Source organism: Etheostoma cragini, chromosome 13 (assembly GCF_013103735.1).
Source record: "Etheostoma cragini isolate CJK2018 chromosome 13, CSU_Ecrag_1.0, whole genome shotgun sequence".
In the NCBI taxonomy this organism is placed as follows: domain Eukaryota; kingdom Metazoa; phylum Chordata; class Actinopteri; order Perciformes; family Percidae; genus Etheostoma; species Etheostoma cragini.
In genome coordinates this window covers 13,174,049-13,185,630 of record NC_048419.1, presented here as the reverse complement: position 1 = coordinate 13,185,630, position 11,582 = coordinate 13,174,049, and the positions used below count along the sequence as shown (strand labels likewise).

At 41.8% G+C, this 11,582-nt stretch overlaps 1 protein-coding gene across 1 annotated transcript; it reads right to left on the bottom strand.

Moving 5' to 3' along the window:
* Positions 1-347: 347 nt before the first annotated feature.
* si:dkey-175g6.2 (stress response protein NST1) lies at positions 348-6,142 on the bottom strand. The gene is made up of 2 exons (XM_034890287.1): positions 5,904-6,142; positions 348-3,885 (listed from the first exon to the last, which is right to left on the bottom strand). Exon 2 carries the CDS (start codon positions 3,854-3,856, stop codon positions 1,844-1,846), a length of 2,013 nt encoding a protein of 670 aa, XP_034746178.1. The 5' UTR covers positions 3,857-3,885; positions 5,904-6,142; the 3' UTR covers positions 348-1,843.
* Between the last annotated feature and the right edge of the window lie 5,440 nt (positions 6,143-11,582).

Genomic DNA, 11,582 nt, shown 5'->3' with positions numbered 1-11,582 from the left:
AGTGTACAGATGGATGACTCATCCACCAATCATGTGACTCATCAATCACTGCAGTTTACCATTTCCCTCCGTCCTTCAGAATTTCTCCATTCTTACGTTATTCCTGCCCTTTTTCATTTTCATTCTTTCTTTTATTCTCATTTCCATTCTTTGATTGCCTGGGAATATAATAAACTCCCTCTATAGGTTTTTTTCTTAATTGGTCTCCATATTGATGCAACTGTGACATATATGAGTCGACAGTATGTGTAAACTTCAATTTATTTCCTCTTTTGTGTATTTGAATTTGTTATTCAAGTATCATCATGATCATAATAATTTCCAAAAAGCCATTAAAAAAACTGAACTTTAATAAAATAATTGCTTTTATTTTTTATCATATAGCAAAACTAGTAATCATCATGCTGTTATTTACACATTGCACGGGCATATTTATTTCACACTGTACATCTTACAATGCTAAAGGTGACATCAACAACAACACTCTCCTTTTACAAGACAGATGGCTTCACTGTGGACACAGTGGCCCTCCTCCTTTGAGATTTCTTTTTTATGTTCACAGTTTATTCAGAGAAAACAACCATCTTGAATTCCCCATACTGTTTTATTTTTTCTCTTTTTTTGTTCTTTTTTTTGGTTCATTTTTTAAGATGCAAGTAGAAAGACGTGCATTTAACGCTTTAAGAACAATCCCTGACTCCCCAGCCTGAAACTTTTCAATGAATTTCTTCTGTAAATGAACAAAATGTTTGTAGCCTCTTTGTGGAAATCTGTTTTAAAAGGCTGCAGAACAGATTTGTGATTTCAAGTATTTTTTTTTTTGGAAAGAAAGAGAAAAATAGAGATTATGGGTTGTGTAAAAAAGAAATGGTAAAAGAATGTGTAAAGACATGAATTGGAGATGATTGAAAATATGCAGGACTAGGTCCTAAAAGGTCAAGAAAGTGCTGCATGGTGGCGGTGATGGATCTGCCATAAATATGTTGACACAATAACCTCTGGATCCCAAAATGATTGAAAACCCTTCGTCCACCAGGTTGGAAGTGTTTAGTGTTTAAGTTTGTGCTTTTGGAGTCCACAGGGTTTCTACATTGGGACCGGTTGTGATGATAATATTATGCAATATGATATTTCCCTTATAGAACCATGCTGCTTGTAAGGCAAAAAATCTAAATCTTGTGTTTGAAAAACTGAAATGTGTGTATTTGGCAACTTTGCAAATTGCAGCTGTTTAAAGTTGATCCAATTGAGAATAAGAAAGGCAACTACACACATCAAATCCAACAAAAATATACTGTCATTGAACATTTGACCATAGCAGTTTTTTTTATATTTGTGTAGCTAAGAATTCATTGAACTATTTAGTTTTGTATTATGACATACAGAATATAAAACAAAAGATACTAAGTGATGTTGTAAACATGGTCTTCTTACAATGGGCACATCTTGTGAACGTGTCAAACGTCTGTGTGTGTGTGTGTCTGTGTGTCCTCTAGAAGACTCTGAATAATGCAAGAGCATCAGAGATTGACCTGAATGGAGGCAGACATACACCATGGTATGTTCTGTTTCAATATGTAAACTGAGCAAGAGGCTGAACATGGTTACAGGGAGCCTAAACTGGAACCCCTTCATCCTCTCCCTGACCGAGAAAATCAACAAGGAATACAGTGGTTGAAACAAAAACTATATAAGTCTTACTTTTTTACTTCTTGGCCCTTAAATTTCCATCAGGCTCAACACTGTCTTTTTTTTCACTTCTCTTTTAGCTCTTCTCCAGCTACTGTAAATCTATCCCCCCCTCTATCAGTCTCTCTGATCTGACAAATGTCCAAAAAGTCTCTCAGTACATTCTGCGTTTCATGTAGATCCTCTCAATAAAGTTTTCCAGTTCCTCCTCACTGTCCAGCTGAGGCACCAGCCCATCTTCCTCATAATCATCTCCCGGTGTGACTTGTTGATAGTAGTACGGGGGTCGCCTGCCTCTAGTGGGCGTGGTTATTGGTTTGGGCGGAGGTAAGGGTTGGTAGGTCCGTGGATGAGGAAGGATATAGTTAGAGATATAAGGGGTAAGAGGCAGGCGTTGCGCTGGCTGCTGCCTCCAGCCCTGCCCACGATTCTTACCCCCAGCCCTGTGCCTGCGCCTTGGGGTCTGGAAGTCAAGTTCCTGGGGGCCAAATGGCTGGTCTCTGGAAGGGGAGGGCTTGCCATAATATTGTGGTTTGGGATATGGGAAATAAACAGGGTAGTATGCTCGATATGGCTTCTGGTAGTATGGATAAGAGGGAAAGGCTAAAAACTGTTTCTGGGGTTTATACCAGTAGTCAAGCTGCTTCTGAGGCTTATACCAATAGTCCTGCTTGTACGACTTGACTTTGTCCTTGTGCCATTTCTTGTTGGACTTGTTGAACCTATAAGGGGCTTTCTTGGGGTTTTTTGAGGCAGTGTAGTGGTAAATAGGCGGAGCAGCCAGAGGAGGAGGTACCAGAGGTCTGAAGCGCGGGGCGACAGGGTTGCTGTTGGTGGGCAGCTGTTGCAACTCTTTCCTTTTCTTCTTCTTCTCCTCCACATCACTGATAATCTCAATCACATCGTCAGCAGGCAGATGCAGCTTGCTGCTGATCTCAATCAGCCTGTCGATCATTTGCTGGTCCAGGTCGTCTTCATCAGCGATGACCTCCTCGGAACGCTTGTCCTCGGCGGTGTTGCTAGCGGCCCCCATGCTGCTTTTCTGCCGGGGCTTCATGTAGGACTGCTGCTTCCTCCCCATGTACTGCAGCAGCATGTCAGAGGCGATGTCTGCCAGCCTCTGCTCCTCCTCTCTAGCTCGCTCCGCCTCCTCCTGCTGCCGGAGCACCTCCTGTTTCTCTGCGCGTGCTCTCGCCTCCTCTTCCATGTGGGAGAGGCTCTCCTCTTCTTCTTCAACCTCCTCCTCCAGCTCCTCTGCCTCATCCTCAAAGTCATCCATGAAGTTGCCCCCCTTGGTGGGTCGGTTATGGGACTGGTTCTCCTCCCAGTGCAGCTTTTTTCCGGCTCGTGCTAGCTGAGTGTTGTATGCTTTGTAGCCCTTTAGAGGAGGCAGGATCTCATTATCTTGGAGACCCAAGTCAATGTTTTGGAAGTAGCCTCTTATTTTGCGCTGCAGAGAAGGATCATCTCCCTGTGAGGCGGTACTTAGTCTGGCCTTGTTTAAGAAACTTTCTAAATAATTTTCCTCCTCCTGCCCCTCATCTTCTTTCCCTTCTTCCTCATTTACACTATCAGCTTCCACATCCTCCATGGACCACCCTTGATCCTGCTCTGACCTTGTGTTTTTATCCTCCTCATCCCTTTCCTTTAAGTTGTCACTCTGAGCAGCTGTCAAATGGCTTACAATTAACTGTTCAATAGCCTTATCAGCCACTCGCCCCTCCTCCTCCACCCCCCTCTCTCCCCCTGTTCTGCTTATCTCACCACCCTCCAGGCCTTCAATGGAGGGCAGCTCTTGACTCTGATCCTCTTCCCAGTCTCTGTCTCTGCTCGCCTGGATTTCACTCTCCCCTGGGTGGTCCAGGGCCTCCAGAAGAACAGCAAGCACCTGCGCAGGGTCCATCAATTTATCTGATTGGTTATCTTGACCCAGGCCCCGGCCACGGTCTAGCGACACATTGTCAGGGCTGGAGAGACTCTGGGGTGGGGGTAAGAGAAAGGGGGCGAGGTTGTCCTTCTTAAGGTCTGTCCGGGTGCGCCCCTCCATCCCTCCCTCTCTTCCCTCACCCCACGCAGGGGCGGTGCCAGCCAGATGTGGAGTGACAATGAGCAGGACCAATAGGATGAGGTGGGCTGTGGAAGGGGCGTGATGACAGTTCATGACCATGCAGAACTGGCAGGAGGGAGGTTAGGCACCTGAAGAAGAAAGGGAGAAGAACAAAAGACCCAAGAAATGACTCACATTTGTTGTAGTTTTTTCTCTGGATTCATATGTGGAATGTCCGATGACAATGTTGGCACATCTGGATCAATTCAATATTTTGTTTTGTTTTCCTTTTTTGTGAAAAGGCCAGTCAAAAATTTACAGAAGATGACCGTTAAAAAATACTTCACTAACTTTAGTATAGTAGCACAAATAGCCTGGTAGAAAATAGCATATAGATTGACAGTCTCTAATTTAAAACCAATATATTAACAAATGAAGCCACCCTAAAAAAGAAGCAATGTGAGTTGTGAATTGAACAAACGTTTGAGAACAAAGCATGCAGCCAAACGCAGTTTAATGAGCAATGTCAAATGCAAAAGTTGAACGCTCCTCTCGCATGTCTGTTTTTTGATGGATGTTTGTGATAAAAAAAATTCAAATTCCATTTTAGAATATGTATTAACAAATCAATGTGTTTGCCATTGAAACCCCTGTGTATGTGGGAGAGAGATGAAGCTCTGATCTGACCGTATAAATCAGTCGTGAGTCTTTCGATATTTAATTGCCCATGTCTTTCAAGAGGAAGGCACCTATTTGCATACAGAAATTGCGCTTCAAACCTACACCGGAGCCATTTGTAGCCGTGCGTTAAACCAGCCATTATCTCTCCACCGCGCGGATGAATTGATGCATGCTCTCATATATTTGTCTTCTCGTGAGATTTAACCGAATTTACTGTTACAACACTCAAGAAATTTAGGTATTGAATTTTCAGTCTGAAATTCTGGCATTTAAAAGAAATGTCTCACCTCTTCGTCCAAGCAGGATCCTCCAGAACGCACGCACATGCCATTTTAAGCGCAAAAACGTCTATTTAAATAGAAAAATACAGAAATACGAATTGATCCGAGGTGTGTCTCTCTATCAGCTGTGATTTTGGTATTCCGTGTGTCAAAGCGATGTGACCAGGATACCGGTTTACAGACGGCACGCACGGGGCAGTCATGCGTAAAGCTGGCTACGGTTGAGTTATTTAACCCTACGGTCCCTGAGCGGTCCATCCAAATGAGTTGGTTGATAAATTAGCGGACAAAGTCGTTTTTGCACAAAGAACGGGGTGCAGGCAGTAAGTAACGCGGCTTTGTCATTGTGTGGTGTGGATTTTTTTCCTCAGTGGCAGTGGTGGAATGCAGACAAGCACACATTTAAGCAACACAGAACAGAGTGCAGCCCAAATTTAAACTATTCCCATTTTATAAACTGGATCAGCAAGGTGGAAAACGAAACCAAACCACTTAAGGTAACTGGCCTGCAGAAGACGTGATTTAGACTCTAATTTAATCTAGAATTAATCAACAGAAAATTTGAAGTGACATTTAAATCACAAATAATTGTTTTTGTTGTAATCACGTTTAAAAAATCTCGAGTGTATTTTTATTCGGATTTCTTTCGCATTCTTGAGCAGCAGCTGCACACAGAAATATTTCTTAGACATCATTTCTTATGTAGTATAGAGGCTTAATTCTTTAATTATACCCCGAAAATAACTACAAAATAACGTATGCTATTGTTTTTTGCTGTTACAATTATCAAGTACTTTTATAAATATCAATACATTTATTTATAAAAAAAACTTGATTTTTTTAATAAATGTGTGAATTTCTCAATTTAGTGATAACAGAAGGAAAAAAATAACTGGAAAAATAATTGTAAAAAATATTTTAAGATAACTGAAGTTTCAAAATGTATTCAGTTTGACAAAAAAAAAAAGGTTTCAATAATTGAATTGAAACAGTCGCAATGCTTATCTCATAATTAGACAACCAACAGTCGCCAGTTCCGGTCTTCCTCCACACTCCTCAAGCCTAAAACAACCCGAACTCCTCCTTTGTTTTTACAAATAATAATCGGAATTCAATATTGATTAAATAAATAACTGTATAAAATGTCTTAACCGATCTGATAATCGCTTGTGAATGCTGCACAAATGAGATTGTGCTCCACTTACCTGGAGTCCCACTGTGGGGAAGTGGTGAAACTCAAAACGCGGGTAAAGCCAAGATTATTTCATGAATGGTGGATCACCTGAGAGAATTTCTGTCTTTCCCCCCTCTCTCTTTAGCCTGTGACCAACATCAAGAAGAAAAAAAGCTGGCGGATCTTTATTTAGTTGTGTAGTGTGGTAGTGTGTCAGCAGCCCTGCTGCTAATGTACAATTGAGTGAATGTTTTCACTGTCAGCGCAACTTTATTGTATATAACCCTCAGTGAACCACGTGATTACCCCCCCCCCCCCCCCCCCCCCCCCCCCCCCCCAGCTGCAGGCAGTGCTGACGTCACTTCCATTGATAAGAATGTTGGTGTGGAGATGGCACTGTGAGTCTGGGCTGGCCCTAGCTGATGAATGAACGGAAATGGCATGAATGAAATAGTACTTTTCCTCAATGAAAAGAGAAAATTGTAGAGATAGAGCTGAAACGCAGCCATTTTCTTCCTCGCATATTAAAGGTTAGTGTGGTGCTTCTTCCTCCCTTGTTCCTTCCTTCCTGCGATCTGGCTTGTTTCACATTCAGGAACAAGGAGTGTGTGTCTGTGTGTGTGTGTGTGTGGTGGGTTGGGGGGGGGGGGCAATTGCAGGCCATCAATTAGGGTCATTTAATGACGTGCTCCACAGAATCAATGACTTGCATCTGCAGCTTCAGACAGAAAAGTGGTGTGCACTCCAGGGGCCAATTTCTCCTGCAGCCTGGTTGTTAGGCTTTTGTCCGAGGTGGCCCTGATCTTCTGTGGCTACATGGCCCACAGGCCACGGGAGCAGCCATGCATTGCTGCTCAATTTCCAGGGATTGCACAATTTTCCACCCGCTCTCTCGCATAATTTCTGGCTGCTCTCCATCTGTCAGCAGCATATTGTGTTCTTAACATATCGCCTTTCTTTTTTTCACACCACAGACACAAGTGAGTAACCTTTTGTGTTCAAATGAGTAACACTTTACAGTTAGGGGGCAAAACACATTGATGCACAATGATTTAATGCATGAATGAAAGCCGGATGTATGGTGAGGTCACCGTTAAGAAAATTAGTCCCTATGAATTAATGTGATTAGTTACATACATTTATATGCCCCCAAAATAGCTCAAATCCAGTTATGTGTATAGAGGAGGAATTTTGGCCCCTTGCATTTCGGCCCCTTGCATTAGATCAGCCTCTCTAAAACCAGAACACTACCTGTTCTTATAAAAATATGAGACTGTTTTATGGTAGTCAGAATGTAACATCTACATGTACATCACAGTAGGGGGTAACACAAGGTTTTTTGTTTTGTTTTTGCTGTTGTTGGAGGAGAGTGTAGAACAGGAGTGCAGTCAAACCAAGAAAATCTGTGGCAGATGACAGATCAAGGGAAAATAGACTGACGTATTTGAGCACATCAACTTATGAATATCAGTTTGATTAAACGGCTTCATATTTCTATGAGAATTGGTACTGTTGCATGATCCAATGCATGGGGCTGAACGTTAACATTCATTGATTGATGAAGTATTATCTAATCACATAAACTCATAGCATTTAATGATGCACCCTGCATTAATTTACATTAAATCGTCCTGACCCATGCATTAGTTGCGCATTACTTAACAACCTGATATGTACCATTATCAAAGTGTTAACCATCAATGCATGTATTAAATATGAAAGCGCACAACTTTTCTTAGTGATTACTTGTATGCTCTCTGATTCTAATTCTGACCATTATCAGTATCAAGGCAAGGAGAAAACTTCAGCAGCCTTGCTGAAAAGTACCAGTGCGGAATAGACATACATTAAGTCTGCCTGAAGGGTTTGAACTTCGAATGCTAGTGCTTCCTGAAACAACAACTCTGGGGTGTAGAGAGATGCTTTGATCACATGACCCACTCATGTGAATTTGCCTCTGTTCTTTATTTGACTTTCTTTGTGCTCTATTTATTATAAATAAAAACCACTTCCGCTGTCAACCTGTCATTCCCAAGGTCTGCTGTAATGGAGAATTTTGTACATTATGGTTGAAGGGCAAATAAGTACACAGCCATGTCTGATATTAAGCTTTCTTGTTGTGCTGAAGGTAAAGGAAGACATTCCAATGGCATTCATGTGCTGGATAACACATGAATGCCAGTGATTCACAATGTTAAAGCCAAGCTCATTTCCATACACTTTATTTGTCAGTGCCAAGCCTCTGCTAATGTCCTTGTGTGCCACTAAATTCAGCTGTCAGTCCTCATATGGGTTTGTTTCTCACTGCATCAAGGCTTTTATTTCCAGGTGCGTGTCTGTGTGCGTGTGTGCATGCACGGTTATGGATGTCTTCTCTGTCTGTGTGTGCTGTGTTTATACCTGCACTGTACATTCAGTTAACCACAGACAGGGATTTATATTATCAGCGATGTTCTAAGGTTAATTGGGCATTAGCTGCAGACATCAGAGTCACATGAGGCCAACTTTATTAGCCATTATTGTGTGGCCTGATTCAAAATGTCACGCTCTGCTGATGTGAATGTTAGATTTTAGATACTTCTTATCTGATCAGAGAAAAAAAATGCGGGGATTAACAGAAATATCATGTTTGATGTTTCATTTTACAGGGTTTAAGCTTATCAAAAATAAACATGCAAAGCTCATAGTGACGCTGCATCCCGTGTTTGTGAGCAGTGGAAAGCATGGAAACCATGTTAACTCTCTACCTGGGAACTGAAATGGGGCTTTGTTTCTGTTTTGAGGTTTCAACTTGCTCTTTGTGTGTGCAAATATTAGTTTTGTGTTCACAGGCGAGATATGCCCACATCTAATGAAGTTGTAATTTGTTACGATGGCTTGAGGCGCCACATCACCTCTGATTAGATTTGTGAAAGGGACTGTTTGCTGCAGAATGTGGAGAGTGAGAGTGTGTGTGTGTGTGTGTGTGTGTGTGTGTCTGTGTGTTTGTGCACGCGCTTGATGGTAGCAGCAAGCTCAGAGTGGTAAGCATGGAGCTGGAGGGCAGATGCTGATATAACGGTCTGGCATTATCAACTGCCACTCAGCATTAGTTGGCCCCTTACCCTCACTCCATGTCCGCACCCCCGCACTGACTCACACTCTGCCGCCTGCTTGGCCACTCACATAGATTAACACTGGTACACCGTGCTTGCATTTAATGGAATACACACTGGAGAACACACACACACACCTCACAATAATAGTTCCATTTCTCTCTTCGTTATGCACTCTATCTCTCTTTCTATCTCACACACACATAGAGAGAAACACACTCTCTAAATGTAATGTACATTACAGACAAATGAACCTTTGGAGGAGGTTGGGGCATGCTGCCACTGATGGTTTCCCCCGCGCAAACTGCTGAGACAAGAGGCGATAACTATATGTGGACGGCTTTTAGTTCCATTAAATTAACTTTCTCCTTTTCACTGCTGGTGTTGGACTGAGGAGGTTTGCAGGGTCGTCAGGCGGAGCTGAGAAATCGACATGTCTAAAACAAGGGGAGATAGAGAATGTCGAATTCCCTGTTTTTTGCTGACATTTTGGCCACAATTATGGTGATTCAGGCTTGGAATCTTTTGGCAAGTGTGCTAATGCAGCTACCTCGCTCGGAAAAGGGTCTCTACCTGCAAGAGATAAAATAGAGCTCATGATTAACAGAAGCTTTTCCACCCACGCAACTTTGTCAGGGGAGGGAAGGACAAGTAATTGCACTGTAAGGTTCCTACAACACAATGCATAGTTGGGACTTGATGATGTGTGCAGGACCCTGGCGCCCACACTATAATCTACGGTTTCATCTGGGGATTTTTTTTCATACATGCTTTTGTAAAGTTAGAATCTACTGCAGGCTACTGCTGGAAAGACAACGCATGACAGTTAAAACTGATCTAAATGTAAACATTTTTAGGGAGTTGCATATGCATTTTGTGATATAGAAATAGAACAGAAATCGAACAGAAATCTGAATAAACCAATAGAATTCAAACACGTTTTTTTGGCTTGCAGGAAAAGTAAATGTCTCGAAAGTGATACAGACTCAAACATAAAAAAATCTTCTGCTGCCTCCCTCCTCTCAGCTCCCTTAAATCCTTTACCAGTGCTGCAAAGAATAATGTCTTTCCTTTCTATTCACATTGTACAGCAGTGTGATGAATAAACACCATCCCTTCATGAGTAATGGGTTAACACCTCCGCCTTGATGATTACGGAGTTAAATGTAATATTTGATTAAGGAGCCAATATAGATGATGTAAAAAAATAAGCTTGGAACAGCCGCTAAATGCTAAATGTGTAATGCATAAATTAAGCCTACGAGTTATGGTGGGAGTCGATGGACCCCTTTGGGAAGTGGATTCTATGTGAATAATGTGTGCGCATTGTGATGATTGTTGTCCTACTCTCTCGTTGACTGCTACTCAGAAATGATTTACCCCCATGAATATTAGCTGGAAAATGCGCATTGCAACCTTTGAGAAACTAGTGGCGTCAGTGACGGATGGTGTTGAAGGCCAGAAGCAGGCAATGAATTCGAGGTTGATGAGGCGACTCATATCAGAGCGTGCAACATCAGTGCTCACCATCAATCTCTTCCCCTCTCCCCTGTAGACATCTGGCAAATGCATCAGCAAACACACTATTGAAAGTGAATTGAACCCAACCCTGACAAAAACACACACATGGTTTCAGAGACAATGCTGCACATTCAAGGCCTCAAGACAAGATGCTCGGCCTGAAGCCAGCTGCCGCTAATGTCCTACAGGAGAACCTAGAGTGTATTAGAATAATAGCTTACATCCACATCATTTGCAATTATTGCAACAGCGAGCTAAGATGGCAAAGCCATGGACTGAAGATGTAATAGCAAGGAAACCACGCTTTTGCAGACCTTCAATATAACATGAGCCAAATTTCAAAACGCATTTAACAGTTTGCATTGATGTGATGCTCCATGTTCAGTAACCCTTGAAAAACACTGCATCTGATCTTAATGCTGTTGCAACAGCAGCTTTTATTTTGGACTATATAGAAGCTACGCAGAGGTCTTTTATCTCAACTTTGTTTTTTAATATATATGTAAATTCTATGGATAGAGATGGTTAGGAAAATGTTATTACTATGGAAGAGAATCCACTAGTTAGGTTGACACAATAATGTTGCCTTGAGCTATCCAGCCTTGTTTAAGTGTCCTCCTTCAAACACATGATTTGAATTCCAGTTGTATGGCAGCAGAGAAGTATAGAATAGATATCGGAATCACGCAGTCAGGCTATTAAAACTAAAATGAAATTTGTAAGCTTGTTTTCAAACATTATGTACGAACATTGTGTTTTACTAATGCTGCCTTTTTTAAGTGGTGTATGTTGTCAAAAAGGTGACAATAAATTTATTTGCATGTGTTTTCTTTGTGCAGTGTGTTGACCTCTCAGTGCCACCCTTACCCACCACACCAGGCTTCTGCGATGTTACTTCATAAAGATTGGTAGGTGAATTGGATGCCCTGTATATCTTCAATAATCATCTGTCAGCTTAAATTAGCCTTTTTATGAGCAAATATTTAATAGGCTTCTGCTAAAACCACTTTTTTTCCCACTTCTCATTTTTATGAGCTATCTGGTTTCAGCAGCCCCAGGGTCAACACGTTTGAGATAAAGAAAAAGACAAATAA